The 18,418-nt window shown below is 51.9% G+C and overlaps 1 protein-coding gene across 4 annotated transcripts; it reads right to left on the minus strand.

Annotated features, from left to right (window-relative positions):
- Nucleotides 1–7,312: 7,312 nt before the first annotated feature.
- Nucleotides 7,313–16,061, minus strand: CCDC25 (coiled-coil domain containing 25). Of its 4 annotated transcripts, none has more exons than XM_032959372.2 (9): nt 15,835–16,061; nt 14,814–14,861; nt 14,074–14,113; nt 13,817–13,868; nt 12,892–12,967; nt 12,573–12,676; nt 11,420–11,622; nt 10,468–10,513; nt 7,313–9,650 (listed from the first exon to the last, which is right to left on the minus strand). In XM_032959372.2, exons 1-9 carry the CDS (start codon nt 15,857–15,859, stop codon nt 9,621–9,623), a joined length of 624 nt encoding a protein of 207 aa, XP_032815263.1. In that variant the 5' UTR covers nt 15,860–16,061; the 3' UTR covers nt 7,313–9,620. The 4 variants fall into 4 exon arrangements, with proteins under 4 accessions (XP_032815263.1, XP_032815265.1, XP_032815266.1 ...); XM_032959374.2 differs by having other exon boundaries at nt 15,845–16,059; XM_032959375.2 differs by having other exon boundaries at nt 14,058–14,113; nt 15,845–16,059.
- Nucleotides 16,062–18,418: the final 2,357 nt, after the last annotated feature.

Consider the following 18,418-nt stretch of genomic DNA (forward strand, 5'->3'; position numbering starts at 1 on the left):
CAGGGCGGCCTGCTTGCTTCGAACCGTGAACCATCTGCAGCAACAAGATTGGCCGTGAGATGTTATAATCGTGAATATATTCCCGCGGCTTTTGCAGGTTCACGGAACGTCGGACGAAGCGAGGGGGAACAGAGGCTGCCGGGGCCTTCACTGCAGGTCAGAGGGTGGTGAACTCCACTCGGTCAGCGGGGAGCGGTGGCGCAGTGGTTAGCTCACTGCGCTCCAAAACCGACAGCATCGGTGGCGAATATCTGAGCCGGTCCTGGGCATGCACGAGGTCGACTCAGCCTCAAATGAAAATGAGTACCTGGTGCGGAGTGTAAACAAAGGCCACCCACCCCCTTTGTTCCGTGACATCCTTCATAGGTGCTCACGAACAGCACTTGCCCCAAACAGTATGCTAAAGCTATACGGGGGACCTTTGTCTTTGTGTGTCTCCTAAGTGCTCCTCTCTCTCCATGACGCACTCGAGCAGCGCTACGTGACCTCTTCGACTCAATGGCCCGCGCCGCCGTCTCGGTCGACTCCTCCTCCTCGTCGACCCCGTCTCGCCTGGCCCAGGAGCTGCACCGCATGATGACGCGGGGAGGCTCCCGGGGGCCCTACGCCGCCCTCGCCGACTCCGACGATCCGGCCGATGCGGTCCATCCCCGCTCCCCCACCGAGGGGCGACCCACGCCGGCCCTGCCGCCCGTCGCGCTCTGGAAGGCCCTGCACCGCGCCGCGCCCGACCTCGCGCGCACGGGGCACGACGGCCTTCACCTGCAGCAGGTGAAGGCCGTGGGACTGTGCGCATCGGTGCGGGTGGCAGTGTGGGTGGGTGAGCCTCAAGTGAGTACCTGCTGCGGTGTGTATATGTCGCCACTCGGGAGGCAGAGGCGGCCGGCCGGCCGACTGGCCGGCCGGGCGTGCGTTGCTAGCCACCCACCACATCGTGTGCCGTGCCGGGCTTCATTGGGACACGCTTACAGCACTTGCCCCAACAGTCTGATGAAGCTAGACGGGGGATCTTTGTCTTTTTGGATGGATGCATTAATGATGATAAATGCATCTCTCCCAAGCCCTCCCAAATTTAACATTTCTCCAACCCTTCCATCGCTCCAAACGTTCCAATCCCTCCCACCTCTCTCGTCCTTCCACTCCCTCGCATCCCTCCAATAATTCCCATCCCTCCCATCCCTGCCACCCCCTCTCTCAGGACGTTGCCGAGTGCTGGACGCGAGTGCTGCGGCTGCTGCGGGAGACGCTGCAGGTCGAAGATCCGGCCTGGGCGGACCCGGTGAGTAATCCAACCTGACCTCTGTCACCTTCTCGGCGGTCGCTGCCAGAAGAAGTCGGAGAAGCTGAAGGCGGGAGATGGGGGGAGATGGTTGAGGCTCACTTCTCAGATTCGGATTCTCGAGATGTGATGACACGCCCAGTAGCGATATTGTACTGCTGCTCCTTCTTGAATGCGCAACCATCGATTCTCTATATTCGCCTGTCTCTCTGTTTACTCTCCACGTCTTTGTGTATCTCCTTGTGTCTCTCTGTCTGTCTCTCTGCCTCTTTCCCGCATCTATTTTGTATTGTCTGTCTCCATCGTGTGTGTCTCTCTCTCTGTATGTGTGTCTGTGTTGTCCCTCTTTCTCTATTTTTCCATTATCTCTCTGTGTCACTCTCTGCCTATCTCTCTAACTGTATCTCTCTCTGTATCTCGCTATCTCAATAAACGTGCGCGCGTCGAGTGCTGACTTGGGGGCACGCGATCTTTCACTGCGCGCAGGAAGTGTGGGTGGACGGAGATGGAAAGTTGAACTTCGTCGAACAGTTCTTCGGGGTGAAGGTGGACAAGAAGAAATATCCTTTCGTCACCCGCATCGCGATCACCACCATTTGCCGTGGGCGGTAGTCGTGTGGCATCCCACTCACTGATGGGACAGTCGGTGCCGTTCACAACCCTTGACCGTGACGTCGGTAGGACGCAGCATTCGCTGGAGAATGGAAAGAGCAGAGAGAGTGGAGAGACCCCGTACAATGGAAGTACCCAGAACAATGGAGAGACCCGGGACAATGGAGAGACCCGGGAAAATGGAGAAACCCAGAACAATGGAGAGACCCAGAACAATGGAGAGACCCAAAACAATGGAGAGACCCGGGACAATGGAGTGACCCAGAACAACGGAGATACCGCGGAGAGAGGGGAGACCCAGAGAAAGAGAGAAACTCAGGGAAATAATGAAGTCCCAGAGAATGGAAAGACACAAGAAGTCAAAGGGACCGAGAGAAACGGAGAGAGCCGGCACAATGGAGAGACCCAGGAGACGGGGGAGACCCGGGTGTCTCTCATCGAGCTCCGCCGTGCGACAAGCGACTCGGGCTCCGCGCTGGGCTTCTCGGCTTGCTTGGCACTGGTGGGTGAGCGGCAGGGTTGCCACCTGGCGGGTGAGCGGCAGGGTTGCCACCTGGTAGGTGAGCGGCATGGTTGCCACCTGGTGGGTGAGCGGCAGGGTTGCCACCTGGTAGGTGAGCGGCAGGGTTACCACCTGGTGGGTGAGCGGCAGGGTTGCCACCTGGCGGGTGAGCGGCAGGGTTGCCACCTGGTGGGTGAGCGGCAGGGTTGCCACCTGGTAGGTGAGCGGCAGGGTTACCACCTGGTGGGTGAGCGGCAGGGTTGCCACCTGGTGGGTGAGCGGCAGGGTTGTCACCTGTCCTGGTTTCCCAGGGATCGATCCTCTTGTTGTGGTAGGAAGCCGTCCTGGCACGTCTATAAAAGTCTTCCCTCAACACTGAAGGTCCTGGTTTTGTCAGCCGTGTAATAATCGTTTAATCTCTCACTCGATATTTTCCAAAACACTGCCATGCCGGCTTGGAGTAGGGATTGTCAGCGTAAGGCACTACCACTAGAAAGTAAGCCTATGCATAATGATCCTATATCATCGTACGCCATATTCTGCCGCGATATCCCTAAAATGTATAGTTTATTGATATCAGAGAAATACATTGCATGTTTTAATCATAAAAATGTAGGAGCCCTCTATTAAAAGCTTGACATTTTGGTACCACCACCCCCCTGGGAGGTTTCTAGATCCACCTCCGTCTGACCACCGTGCCCTCTGACCCACAGGCCGGGGTGGTCCGCCTCCCCGCGTACCTGGGCGTCCACGTGTCTCGCTCCCCTGGCGACGACGCTCACCTCCAGGTGTGTCCCAGACATCTTTGGCCGTGCCGGCCCCCGCCCTGGGATGTGCAGCAAGTGTTAAGAGTTTTCTTGTTGCCCTGTCCACCCCACCCCTAACGTTATGATCCCGACCGTGCTCTCGGTGTCTCGCCGTCGCCACGTAGAATCCGTTCGGGTTCAGCTGAGGTTTCGCAGTCTGGGGCGGGGGGGGGGCGAGGGGGGGATGATCGCAAATTCATGCCATCTCAAATTTAGTGATTTAGCGGTGTCGTTTTTCGAAATTGGCAGTGGTTGGACCGTGACTCCGGCACACGATGACCGGGTCAATTCGACTGACGTCACGGGATCTTTAATGTCGTCTGTGAAGCGGACGATGAGCAGTAGGGGTTGTTTTTTTGTTGTTTATAATCAACCAGGGCGGCCTGCCAGAATGGAAGCGTGAACCTCTGCGAGGGTGGTCCAACATCGCCGCCCTGAAATAATTTGCTTGTCTCGACCTCCCGGGGTGCGGGTTGCGGGGGGTTTCTGTTTTTCAGGAGGCGGCCTTCCCACTGAGGGTGGACGCGCTGCAGCTGTGCAGCCCGGCGTTACGCGAGCGGCTGAAGCCCGGCAGGAGGCGCCTCCAGGAGATGGAACGCAGACGCCGCAAGCACGGCGAGCAGGTGCCGGCGGCCGCCGCCGTAACTATCGCCACGTGACAATGTCATTTGTTGGCCTAGGTCAGGTGGTGGAGGGGTCTTACGACAGAAATTTGGCCGGATCGTGATGTGGGCTCGCCCAAAAGTGAACCGATTATGATTCGGAAAGGAGAGCATACGACATCAAGGCGACCAGAATAGTTGTATGAATCTGGATATAGACATGAGAGGTACAAAGTGGGGCGCCATGGAAAGTGATTGAATCTAAAACGCGTGTCCTTGTTTTTAACTTAATTCTCGTTCCGCTCCGTGAATTCCTTCAGGACAGATCCTGGGGCAGCACGGCCTCGAATGACGACGATGATGAGGGTCACGATGGATCCGAGTGCTCCTTTGATGACGGTAAGTGACGCGCTGTATATCTAATCGCCACATGTTGTTGTGATAATTGCTCTTCAACTCACCAAGTGAGCGAGCTGAAACAATACCACCTGGCTGTGTCGGGTGGTGGACGGTCTTACCACACAAATTTGGCCAAATCATTAATGTGCATAGCCTGGCACAAAAAAATAAATCATCAATCGTAATATTTATATGCGGAAACGACCTACTTCGTGTTATTATTATTATTATAACAGCGAATGTTTTCTGTAACCAATTGTCAGACGTGGGCTCCAACAACAGCGGCTACTACGACCTCCGCGCAGTCGTATCGTGGACGAGGCCCCGTTGGGAGGAGGATGGGGATGGCCATTATGTGTCCTGGCTGCACTGGGATGCAGGTGAACGGGGGGTGGGGGTAAGGAAAGTAGGGGGGGGGAAGTGGGGGGATGGGGAGTGGGGGGGGGAGACTCTCTTCTGTGCAGGTGAGGAAGCCTGGGTATGAATCCTTGTTTCAGCCACTTCTTCCCACTGCTAAACTGGTTCATCAAGGTTGGCGAGTCTAAGCTAAACTATTTTAGTTTTACCATGTAAGGTCCACTGAGCTATATGGCTCTTTTTTAGAAGCGGCCAAATACTCTAAATGCATGTTGATTATAAATGTGGAGGGAAACCCCGGAGAAAGATTCACAACACGCAAACTCCAGATATACAGCAGGCGTCAGGGTCGGGATCAAACCCACGACCTCCTGTATACCCCAACGTGTTTCCCCGTCTGCCGCCAGGCCACTGGTGGAAATGCGACGACGAGATTGTGACGAGGGTGACCTCCGAAGAGGTCCTGTCGCTGCGCGCCGGGCGAGGAGGAGGTAGTGGCGGTGCGGCGTGCTTGCTGCTGTACGGCCCGCCAGGGTCCGCCTCGCCGGGGTCCGCCTCGCCGGGGTCCGCCTCGCCGGGGTCCGCCTCGCCGGGGTCCGCCTCGCCGGGGTCCGCCTCGCCGGGGTCCGCCTCGCCGGGGTCCGCCTCGCCGGGGTCCGCCTCGCCGGGGTCCGCCTCGCCGGGGTCCGCCTCGCCGGGGTCCGCCTCGCCGGGGTCCGCCTCGCCGGGGTCCGCCTCGCCGGGGTCCGCCTCGCCGGGGTCCGCCTCGCCGGGGTCCGCCTCGCCGGGGTCCGCCTCGCCGGGGTCCGCCTCGCCGGGGTCCGCCTCGCCGGGGTCCGCCTCGCCGGGGTCCGCCTCGCCGGGGTCCGCCTCGCCGGGGTCCGCCTCGCCGGGGTCCGCCTCGCCGGGGTCCGCCTCGCCGGGGTCCGCCTCGCCGGGGTCCGCCTCGCCGGGGTCCGCCTCGCCGGGGTCCGCCTCGCCGGGGTCCGCCTCGCCGGGGTCCGCCTCGCCGGGGTCCGCCTCGCCGGGGTCCGCCTCGCCGGGGTCCGCCTCGCCGGGGTCCGCCTCGCCGGGGTCCGCCTCGCCGGGGTCCGCCTCGCCGGGGTCCGCCTCGCCGGGGTCCGCCTCGCCGGGGTCCGCCTCGCCGGGGTCCGCCTCGCCGGGGTCCGCCTCGCCGGGGTCCGCCTCGCCGGGGTCCGCCTCGCCGGGGTCCGCCTCGCCGGGGTCCGCCTCGCCGGGGTCCGCCTCGCCGGGGTCCGCCTCGCCGGGGTCCGCCTCGCCGGGGTCCGCCTCGCCGGGGTCCGCCTCGCCGGGGTCCGCCTCGCCGGGGTCCGCCTCGCCGGGGTCCGCCTCGCCGGGGTCCGCCTCGCCGGGGTCCGCCTCGCCGGGGTCCGCCTCGCCGGGGTCCGCCTCGCCGGGGTCCGCCTCGCCGGGGTCCGCCTCGCCGGGGTCCGCCTCGCCGGGGTCCGCCTCGTGGCTCACGTAGCCCCCTCGAGCCACGTGGGTTAAGCCGCTCGGGCGAAGCTTCCCCCCGTCTCCCCTAACCCCCATTTCACTGCTCGTGGACTGCGCTGGAGTGGTTGGTTGGTGTAAGTTGGGGATGGGCGACGCGTGTTACACGTCCACCACGTGTTACACGTCCACCACGTGTTACACGTCCACCACGTGTTACACGTCCACCACGTGTTACACGTCCACCACGTGTTACACGTCCACCACGTGTTACACGTCCACCACGTGTTGTGGGGGAGCGGTGGTGCAGCGCTTAGCACAGCGCGCCGACGAACCTGGCCACCAACAACAGTGATGGTTATCTGAAACTGTCCTGGCCTCCCCTAAGGCGACTCAGCCTCAAATGAGTACCTGGTACAGTGTGTAAACATCGCCACTCGGGAGACAAACACGGCTTGGTGTTGCCCCCCCCCTCTCGTAGCGCATCAGCCTTCATAGGTGCTCGCTAACAGCACTTGCCCCAAAAGTCTGCTAACAGCTATACGGGGGATCTTTGTCCTCGTCTTGTGTGTACCTGGGTTGGAGTGCGCGAGTGTGCGAGCGCGTGTGGTTGGATCGTGTGGGATGTCAATGAGCACGAAGCACCCTCCCACCAGCTGACGCGGCCACACGCGAAACCGATCCGCTGCCTGCACAAATATGCCAATGAGTGTTTTTGATTTGTATTTGAGCACCGCTATTTATTATCCTGTTTACAGCGAGTTGTAGTGTGGGTTTCATGTTAGTTTGCACATTCCCTCTACCCTGCGATGTTCTGTAACCACCACCACTGCCGACGTTTCTTGGGCTATCTGCAACTTTGGGTCTCAGTGTAACTGTATGGATCTCTCTGTAACTCTATGGATTTATAGCCAACTCTATGTAACTCCGACGTCCTCTAACCTGCCGACGCCCTTGGACAGTGGCTCTCCCTGGGAAAAAAAAAGAGCTTAGCTCAGTGGTGAACTTCTTTTGCACCGTACATTGCCAACCGTGGTGATCGGGAGGTGCCAACCGTACAATGGGGCCTAACCCAGCTGAAAAGATTAAAGTCTGAGTGTATATCACTGCTAGGGGCCTCTTGTAGCGGCAGAACTGTGCGTGTCTTTGTTAATAGGTGGCCCGCTACCACAGGTATTGAGAAGCCCTATTTGGTCCCTGGGAAGGCAAATGTGCCCCACCCCTGACGTAGACAATGGGCACACGACTCACGAACATGCTTTACACGATGGCTTTTATTCCGGAAATCAAAATCACGAAGACCTGCAATTCACGTTTGATTTTATTGATTAACTTCAAGTTTGTGCACACTGACCAACGATCCGGCAATTAAGGCATGTTCCTCTCTTTGACAAGTGTTCGTCCAAATCCCAAGCCGACAGGTAAAAATTATCTCTGATAGCGTCGAACATAAACATGCACGCGAGAAGACCAAACAGAAAGCAGCCAAGTAAGTCACCAACTTGAAAATCTCAACGTGTACAAAAAAATACCCAAAACGATGTAACGATTGTACACTACCGTATGTACGTCGATTTAAATACATCTCATTTAAACACGGGGAAATATTTCCAAAAAGCACATTTGGCATCTGACGGCCGGTTTCCTGTGGTCTGAGTATAAAATGGGACCCACTTGATTATGCCCTTATTTTGGCTATATACCAGCTGTGAGATTCAAAATATCAGTTTGAGTGCCATGCAAAGAACATTTGTCTGCAGCTGGGCAGGCGGGACGATGCTGTCTCCTAGTGTGTGCACGACAGGCCACTTGAAGGATTCTCCGAGGTAGCTCTGCCGTATCCGCTTCCGCGGGCTGTTGACTAAACACTCCGGGTTGTACCACTCTACGAGAGTTCCACGTGGAGTATTTATCTCATTACATGATGCCGCTACAGGGTGGGCAACATGACAAAATAGGAAATGTAAAAAAAAAAAGACCCCATAGGCTTGCCAAAGCAGTGCAGACATCATGCGAGCAGCTTCGGGAATTCGATGGACACGTTTGGCGAAGTTCTACGAGCACGCCTCTCACAACGTTTCCGGGTCACTGGTAGACTGACTGGCCCCGTTGACTAGCCTTAGCCACACGTACACTGGGCGTGCCGTGCCAAGTGCAGAATTATTTTCCACCTCGCCGACCTGGACAGACCCGGAATGAAATATCTGCCCTAGGTACGACAGCACTAACCATGTTTGGCACATCAATGGAAGTGTCAAGAATGTGTTTCTGTCATGCTGATACACGTACAAAACAAGGGGGTAAATGGTTTAATGCTAGGAAGGGGGTAAATGGTTCAATGCTAGCAAGGTCGTGAATAAAAATGCAATCCCAAAAACAAATGGCTCGTGTATATTCCTAGGCAGGGTGTCCAAGGGAGTTATGACTCCATGTTGAGGCTTTAATAACAAGCAAAAATGCTTTACAGTTATTGTCAAGAACATCATTATGGTAATCCAGCGACATCACTGGCATATGCTGTTAGATCAACGGATGCAAAACGTCACCGACAGCAAGGGTTTAAATTATCACTTGACATTTTCCAGCTCGCTGGTAAACTAGAGTAGGCACGTGACGAGTAGCAGCCACAGCCGTAGTGCGAGGTACCCTGGATGTGGCGTGCTGGGTCAGGAGATATTTTCAGGCCATTTACCTGGACGGAGCCGGCTTAAGCCCTGCTTGACATCCCGATGCTGGTGTGCTGGACCATAATTTTATTTAGCGAATGCTTTTACGCGTGACTTTTAAACACTTAAATATTTATTTTTGGGAAGTACACCTGCGTAGGTTTTCTTTGTCGCTGTGCTGTACAGCTCTCACGACGAGGTTTCAGATTGCGCCGCGCATCATTCGGCAAAGGCATCCCGACGTTTTGCTCCGCTTTTCGGGAGCTTCTGCAGGAGCCAAAGCAATTTCCGAACTCTGAAGAAGCTCCCGGGCACATGCGGCGGAAACGTCGGGCATCGAGCCGAACACGCGGCACAACCCGGCAAAACGTCGAGGAAGAGCTAAAACTTTTAAGTGTTTCTCATTATTAATGAACGAACCTTCACACCAACGTGGGGCGCACAGAGGCAAGGGGTGTGCAGTCAGTAGATAACAGCTGGTTGGTTTTTTGGGTCGAGGTGTCTTTTGAGTTCAGATGAAACTATAAACAAAAAAAATGACCAGGTAAGGCCCACCGAGTTGTATAGCTCATTTCAAACCTGACCTAGCGGAAAATGTTTGCCCAAGTGGCTTATCGTGTGGAAATTTATGAAAGCCAAATACTCCAAAATGCATGTTTCTAAAAGTGGAGGGAAAAACCGGAGGACCAGGAGAAAAACCACGCGATCATGGGGAGTACATGCAAACTCCAAATATACAGGTGCCAGGGTCGGAACTGAACCCAAAACCTCCTGCATACATGGCGAGGTAGTGAACATTTCACCCCCCACGGGTGCCCCAGATGCTGAGCCCTTTCCACCACACGAGTAAACCGCACCGTGAGGCAGGCAAGCGCGTGCGCTAACCACTGCCGCTCCCTCCTTGCCCATAATGTCCCACGCTCCCGGTTGCAGCACTCCTGGAAGTCACATGAACTCGTCGGAGTCGTTTCCATCCTGGACAGAAGGAGAAACAAAAACGTCAACCCTGCCTCTCGCTCACACAGCACCAGCGCTCAAACTCCAGCCCCCATGCTTCAATGCTGTCCACCTCGTCATGCCCACTAACCAGCCACGATCCACCTGGCACCAGCGAACAAGACGATTTCATCGCTCCATCTCTGCGGTGGACGTCCCGTCTCGCATGTTTGCTCCTCTGGTTAGTCTCGACCACTGGCCTATCATCCCTTCTCACGATGTGGCCTAGCCAAGGTCGCTCTTTTGACGGCCGATATGATGCATCTAAAATTGCGTCATGTTCCTCAAATCCTTTGCGTTCCACCTCTCCATGCTGCTTTGCAAAATATTCAGCTTTTTTAGGGTAAATAATGGTACAATATATTAATCTCCCCGGCAATACCATTCACAAATGCACTCTTTTTCAAAGCGTTCCAACTCGGGTTGAAAGCACGACGCATTGGCGGTTGTCCTCACGTTTATCTGTGTCAGAGAGCGGTCACAATAGCTCTTGTAAAGATGCCCAAATATAAATAAAAAATGTTTAAAGTAAAAATTTGTGTTACTATGACAAAAATACTCGATAGAAAAATCAAGAAAACTGCTGAAAGCGATACCTAAAACTAAGCGATAATAAACCAGTGAAATCGGAGTGAGCATTTCGGCCAAAAAGATATCGCACACCATGCTCGCGTCTTCAAGACCTGCATTCCAGGTGATTTAGATAATAGGCGTATGGCTCATCTTGCAATACAATAGCACGACTGGTGTCCCAGTTGACGCCTGCACTTGCTCTCATCACAAAACGGTTCGTTACCTGGTTTGAGGTCATGTTCTCTTCTTTCATGAGTGCCGAATAGCTCCTGAAAAAAAATAATCAGCGGCGTGTCAACAACAGGTGCTCTACAGCAATAACCACAAATATTACTTCCCCCATCAAACCATGCTGTTGACTCCCTGTCACGTTCAAGTCTGGGCTCAAGTATTTTCTCCCCTGCCTATGACTGCCCCTCTCTCTACACAACATGCCCAGTTTCTGCACAGCGCCTCGAGATGCGGCGGCATATAGAAGCTTCCCAAGTTCACATTGTGGTACAAATGTTGGGTGGAGTGGCGGCACAGTGGTTCGCACACTGCACTGCGAGTGAATTGGCGACCTTTCATTCCCTGCCACGGATAAACTTAAGTAGCTCGTGATATCCTAACTGGTCCTGGGTCGCCCCCCTTCATCAACCTGCACTGACTGGCATGGTCAAGTATGATCAAACAACCCCAATGATTGTTACGGTTGGAGGCGTCTGCATCCAACAGTGGATTGACAGCTGTACGTTATTGACGTTTTCCAACGAATGATGAAAGTATTTTTGCGTTAGCTATGTCCGTCTGCCTGTAGATGAGGCATGATAAGTGTCATAAAGAGAATCCAATATGAACTATAATTTAGTCAAAAGCTGTGTCGATATTAGGGACTCTGACCAAATTGATAAAAACAGTTGCCTAAAATTTAGTTATAAATATTAGGGTTAAAGGAATAATCCATGGGAGCAAATGGCTATGACGTAATTGGGTGCGACACCATCGCCCTACGCCATGTCGTGTGATGCCACCTTGCTGTGTGGCTCGGAAAATACCGTCATCCGTCACCATCATTACCAATTGAAAACTTGCGACGAGGTCAATCGGACAATCTGAAAGGGTTTACGGAATCCATGCATGTGCGCGATTATTATTCCTTGCAAATCGTATCGGGAGGGTGTCAGCTGTGGTACCGCAGCTCCTCCTGCTCCCTCTTCCTCCTCGTCTCCTCCTTCTCGTTGCGCTTCTGCTCCTGGAGCTGGGCCTTCTTCTCGCCGCGCTCCTCGCGGTCCCTATCCTCGCGCTCGCTCGCCAGGTCCGGGAGCCGTTCATCCCGCGTGCGGTTCAGCCGGTTCATGATCTCGTTCACGCGCTTCTCCACGGTCACCGTCCTCACCTGCCACACATCATCGTGAGTGTCATTAGCCTCGTCGTTATTGTCCTGTACACGGGCACCAGATATCCATATTGTCTTGGATCGGGCACAACAGAATCGGTGCGTAGCTATGGGAGTGAAGGCACGTTGACGTGGCGCCGTGTTGGCACGTGCGCCACCCCTACCGCATGTGACAGCCATGCACATTGATGATGAGTGTCCCTTACGACGGCCTGAAGGTGCGGTGAGAAGGCTGGGTGAACTAGACGAAGTTAGGGATGATCAAGTACCGTAGTTGAGCGACTTGGGTAGTGACCTTTTACATCAACAGCAAGAAGACCATCACTGTCATTATCACCATCACTATCTAGACCATTGTGCATTGTGGGTAACAATGGGGCATTGGCACGGGTGTTGGTGGCTGTTGCCAATAACGATGATATTGATGACTTATGACAATAATGCTGATTATCATGACACCGAAAACCCGATAAGGGCTAATGAGTATCATAATGATGAGTCTTGATCAGTGTTTCTCAACTTCCGTTCAAGCGATCACCCATGATACAGCTTGCAGATAGCACCAAAGACAAAGTTCACCCATATAGCCTTAAACTACTTTTGGGGCGAGTGCTGTTAGCGAGCACTGATGAAGGCCGCCATGGCACACTAGGGCATCGGTGGCCAGCACCACGCCCGACCGCCTTCGTCTCTCCAGTGGCGATGTTTACTACACACCGCACAAGGTACTCATTTGAGGCCGAGTCGAACTAGGGGAGACCCAGGACTCATTCAGATAATCGCCACTGGTGTTGGCTGTGAGCGGGAATCGAACTGGAGTTGCCGGGTTCGTAGTGCAGTGCGCTAACCGCTACACTACTGCTACCTGTAGATAGCACCACAAAGACCAATATCCCCCGTATAGCCTTAGCAGACTATAGATAGCGCCACGTACTCACACACGCACTCACCTCCTTCTGCTTATGGAAGCCAACTTGCCCCACGTCCATGTCTGCCGTCTTCTTCAAGTTGCCCCAGGGCGTGTAGACCACGGCGATGTTGTTCATTTTATTCCCTGCAACCACGGAGTGCCTGGGTTCGTTAATTACATTTTTCATCATCCCCAGATCCGTGATCAGTTGTCCTTCCCCACACTTCCAATTAGCACGGTTGCTACGTACGGTGCGAAAGAAGTTCAACATGCATACGTACATATATCCACTGCTGCTCCATCTCCCGTGCAGTGTTAGGGTGCCTTAAAATATCTCTCTTTCTTGATTGGCCACTCACCCTGGATGCTGTTGGCCTTCACGAGCTGAGCACAATCGATGAGCACCTCCGTGGGGATGTCATCCATGGTCTGACCCTGCGAGGGAGCAAGGGACAAAGCAATGTTTACAAAGTGCAGTGGCGCCTTGATGCACGAGCGTGGATTTATATCCCACCTCAGTTACGGACTCGGTCTAAAATACTGTTTCGTCTCACCCACAATGGGTGCTCAACAACCACAAACCGCACTGCAGGTCACATTCTCACTAATACACTCACCCACTCACCACACTGCAGGTCACAACACTTCTCTTTCTGCTGCTTCTCTAACACTGCTCCACTTTGGAATTCCCATCGGCGTCTCTTTTCCCCAAGCTCTTATAATAATAACCAAGTTAAATTCAAGCAACGTGAATTTAACTTTCTGGCCACATGATGTTTAGAGCATTTTTAAGCCTTCGGGCCTGTGGTTAGAAAATGTACTTTTAAAAAATATGGCAAATAGGTTCCCACTTTGTAAGATAGGATTTTGTACATCCGGCCGATCAGCGCGATGGTGCATCTTGGTTTTAATATCTTATTATAACCCTAGTTTTCGTTATGTTTTACCGTTGTGTGCTCGGTCACTGCGGCTCATCTCTAACCTCTGCAGGCAACGTTGCCCCGCAGCACATCAAATGCCCTTCTGCTATATATTCTCTTTACTTTTAAGAGGGAAACCATTTCAAATTAAATTTCGTATTAAAGCTTTCGTGACTGATTCATTGGAGCGCTGTCTTTCCGGCAGTTCTGTTTCTTCACCTGAGGACGGCTACTTGCGTTGTGGCCTGAAACGTCGTGAGAAGTTTTTATTTTTTATTTTTATTATTTTATTATTTCCTTTCTACGTGACTTTACCAAAAGAACCAAGAAGACATTTCAAATTAGTTTTTGAAAAAGAGCTCACCTTCTGCAGGCGTAGATACACGTGTGCTGAAGACAGCTTGTCCACGTGAAACCTGTGGTGTGGAAAGTCAAGTGAAAAAGGGGAACCCCGAATCAATGTAGTGTTACCATAATCGCGTGTGCATTTGTTGTTGCATCCAAAAGCCACTTTCAAGTACGGCACTGTGATATGTTTGGTAGAATTTGATTTTTTTATGACTTTACAAAAATAAAGTTACGATGAAAATGGGAGCGTTAAACACCTTCATGTGTTCTTACCAAACATCTTCAGGCCAGCCGTATTTAATAAGCTCCTCATCTGTGGCATAAAAGGATTTGAAGCTGTAAATGAACCTGTATAAGATGTGAAAATACAATACGTGAAATAATACAATTGCAGTCCCTTGTCAGTACAAGTATAATAATGTAAACTTGTAACACGCACACTATTCACTCAGTCTCGAAGAGGGAGAACGACTCAAGAGGAGCGAGCCGGACGGCAGCAATGCGGCGAGCCAGAGCCAACAATTGTCCAAGCTCTACAGTCCTCTATATACGAGGTGTTATCGATCAATTAATGAGTGTTTACTTGATGGCTGAAGGCTTCCCCGCGTTGGTCATGGGGGTTGACTAAACTTTACCATGCTGGTCAGTGCGGGTTCGTGTAAGGGAGAGCCCAGGAACGTTTCAGACTCCACTCACGACCAATGTTGGCCGTGGGTAGGAATTGAACTAAGGTTGCTGAGTTCATAAAAAGGGGTCCCACTCTCTGGATTGTTGAGTCATTGTCTTGAGTAGAGGAATCTTGCCTTTGGTAGTTATTACACCTTTGGAATTTTTCGGGCGTTCCAATGCTCTTGCTGGGACACAACTGGCGATACTAACTGAATGATGGTGGGTGGCACACAAAAAAGAAACGAGCTTAACATCCCCGGGAGGACAACGCACTCCTTGGACACCGCACTCCTTGGACACCCAGCTCTCAGGATGGACAGGGATGGCCACAAACAGATACTCACTCTCGTACTTGTCCTTGCCCACGTATATCGTGTATGGTGTTGAACCAACTGTGAAAAAAGGTAAGTTATGGTCATTAATGTACGTATTACTTTTCTTTAGTTATTTTTCGACCAGTTTTATTGTGATTGTGCTGTGGATGTAATGTGATGAGAAGAAGCAACAATTTGGAACTAGCAGAGCAGTGCATCCTATCCTACTACTAGAAAATGGCATGCAAAAGCGGAACTACTTCTGAGATGCCTTCAAATTACCTCCAGCCCATAAATTAGCGGGCAGCACTTTCTCTACCTGCCCTGCTGCGGAGGGTAATACTTCAAACAACACACAGAAACGTGTAAAAAACACAGCCTCTGTGCATATGCTAACCCAACGATTGGCATGGGCTTAAGAAGTGCATTGTGGTCCTCTTGACTTAGGTCACCATCACAATAAATGTGAGCAAATGTCATCGACTGTCAGCAGACGCGATGCAGACACAATTGTGGACCAGTTTTGTCCGTATGAGGACTCATCAGCACGGTTGAGTCACCAATGCTCGCTGCCGTAGACCCCTCCCTCTGTTAAACCATACAGGGAAATGTTCAAAGGGTGAGAGCGAGTGGGTGCTGTGGCTTGCAGTGTTGGTAGCTTAGCACTGTATGGACGAGACGCAAATGTTGGTGATTGTAAGAGCGAGTCGCTCACCCCCCCAAATCTATGTAAATAAAAACGGCCGAATGGACGCTAGTGTCCTCGATTAGGACTATTTCTGCATCGTCTGCCTTCAATCTTACACAACACAGTAATGGTGAAATTACAGTACCGTATGTAGTACAGTATATACTGTATATACTGTACTACAGTACGAGTATTTACAGCACCGTTACAGCGCATTGTCTTTTAAAAAACTATCCCTGCGTGATCGCCGTATCATTATCCTCAGTGTCACTGCTGTTACAAGACGTGTATTAGTCATTTAGCTTCGTATTGATTCGGACACCAATAAGCGTGACACAGCCTAATCGAATAGGCCGCACGTACCGTTACTCACGAAATAAAACACCATCGCGGCGCTCCTCGGCCCCGTTACCCTCGACACCAGATCCCAATGTTGAACTCCCACGGAGATATTAAATATTCACGCTGTCCCGACGACGAATGTTTATTCACTGCTCTCAACTAAATTACGTCCCCTCATTCACAAGCCCCGGCCGTGACACCCGAACTGAAATTCCCACTGCGGACCGGCGACCCTCGATGCCGAATCGCGCAGGGGAGGGGGGGGTGTGGCTGCGGCTAGTCACGTGATGGGCAAATAACGCCCGGTGAGTGGTCAGAGCCCCCCCCCCCACTACCGCATTGACCAATGATGGCAACAACATTGGCCAATGGTCCCTATCCGTGTTGTAAAATCTAATTATATTATCGGCTCCGTCTGAAACTCTCAGAATAATTATTTAGTTCATAGTTCATTTAGCCTGCAGGAGGAATCCGATGAGCTATAAAGCTCTTTTTCATAGCTGGCCAGTAGCCGGGAGAGGGGGGGGGATCAGAACGTTATAAGAACAAACAATACAAAGCCACGATAGGAGTGGAAAGGTAACCAAATCACCCAATAATATACAAATACAGCGAAACTATGTTTTTGGTACTCTTTGGTTCTATTCGATAAAGTCAAGTAGGTAAAAAATGAAACAACATTTTTTTTACCTACGTGATTTTACCGAATAGAACCAAAGAGTATGGATCCTTGCAGTCACGAAAGCTTCAAATCTATGTTTTTGGTATCCTTAACAGGTAGAGAGGCCACTTGAGGTATTGACTTGTGTTTCAGAAGCGACCTGGTCCACAAATAATAGCTCCTGCAAAGTAAAACCAAAAAAATATATATATTCTGGTGGGGGGTTAATTTCGTCGGAATAGGGCCGATCAAAAACCTGACACGGAACCTGCTAATTGTTTAATTCTAGATTTAATGCTTTCGTGACTGCTAGGATCCATACTCTTTGGTTCTATTGGGTAAAGTCACGTAGGTGAAAATAAAATAACAAAAAATCACGACGTTTTGGCCACAACACAAGCGGCCTTCATCAGGTGAAGGGACGAGACTGTCTGGAGGACAGCGCTGCGATAGGAGTGGAAAGGTAACCAAACCACCACTCCAGCGCTGTCCTCCAGACAGTCTCGTCCGTTCACCTGATGAAGGCCGCTTGTGTTGTGGCCGAAACGTCGTGATTTTTTGTTATTTTTGTTATTTTATTTTCACCTACGTGACTGCTAATTGTTGTATTCGTGTGCAGGGTCTGGTCTCAACGAGTCAGAGGGCTTCGGCTGAGAGGCAGAGATTTCGTGTCGTGTCGCTGTTCCTGCGGGCGAAGGAGCGCAGACTACAGTGGGTTTTATAACTCTATAAAAGCGAAAGAGATATACGGCAAATTGTCCGATTTTTTTTATAGTGTTACAAAATAAAATAAGTAAAATTCGCCCTCATTTCCATACCTGTCAACCCCGTATCAGTGCCCTACCTTATTACAGACTAATTCAGACCTTATTGGTCACCCCGTGCCCTTATGAATCTCAAAGTTCATCCTACAAAGTCCCATCACAAGAGAGAAACACAAATAGACACATTATGGGGGGGTGGGGGGTTGCCCATATTGAAACAGCTGTACGCCGTATGGACCTGCAAACTCAATTTCCCTGTACCAGAATCCGTGGTAAACCGTATGGGTTGCCAGCTATGTATTTATGTCTCCACATACAAAGCGAAAGTTAGTTTTGCTCATCCCATCAGCCGTACGGAACTTCATACTGGGAGCGTGCATCATTTCAGCCGCATTGGTTCAACACAACGCAAGACTCTGAACGGGTTTCGGAATGCAGTGTCTCATGAGCAGTCAGGCTTTGCTTGAAGCAATGCTGCTGAACTGCCCAGCTGTTTGTAGGCAACATGCCTCTCTCTTAGATGTGGGACCTAGACCAATGCTGCTGGAAGCGCACACTCCAACAAGGTCGTGTGGCTGACAGGATGTGTACAAAATACTTATTTTGTTTGTGTAAAGGGATAGTTTCGTGAAATCAAACACTATCTGCCTGTGCATTCTGTTTGTTATATTGCCCACAAGATGATTGTGTTGTGATGCTTTCCTTCGTGGATTAATCACGGTACACATTTGGAAAATAACTCCCCTGTTAATTGGCATTGCAGGGCCTGGTTTGAGTCTACCTTGTGCCGCAAAGAGACAGCTGCCACCTCGGGGTGCCCTAGGCGAATGAATCATGACCCCCTACTGACAGATTCACGTCTGTGCAGGTCGGGTGCTGTCACCTTGTGCCGGGCGCAGGGACGTGTGCCATTGGGTGCGCCCTATAAGAGTGTGTTGAGATGAGATGCAAGCTGCGTATCGTGTGTGAAGGAATACAGACTCTGCACTGCCGTGAAGTATGGCCACGCTATCAAAAACAGTAAAGTATGTACGAATCGAAAGTCAACGATTCATCAGAAACAAGTCAGAAGTAGCAAATATGAATCAATAATAATCGATCAATGCATGTACAATTCGATACATCAATCGTGAGAACAAAAATCGATTAATCGTTACATACCGGCTTCAAAGATCAGTGC

This window comes from Petromyzon marinus, chromosome 23 (assembly GCF_048934315.1).
Source record: "Petromyzon marinus isolate PM22_M1 ecotype Great Lakes invasive population chromosome 23, UKy_Petmar_22M1.pri1.0, whole genome shotgun sequence".
Taxonomy (NCBI): domain Eukaryota; kingdom Metazoa; phylum Chordata; class Hyperoartia; order Petromyzontiformes; family Petromyzontidae; genus Petromyzon; species Petromyzon marinus.

Bases quoted from the DNA above. Each gene is read 5' to 3' on its own strand.
- CCDC25 (XM_032959372.2), bottom strand. From the start codon at position 15,859: ATGGTGTTTTATTTCGTGAGTAACG. The intron at 14,862-15,834 runs GTACGTGCGGCC...CTTTTTTCACAG, and splicing joins GTTTTATTTCGTGAGTAACG to TTGGTTCAACACCATACACG. The intron at 12,677-12,891 runs GTGAGTGGCCAA...CCGTGGTTGCAG, and splicing joins GAAGGCCAACAGCATCCAGG to GGAATAAAATGAACAACATC.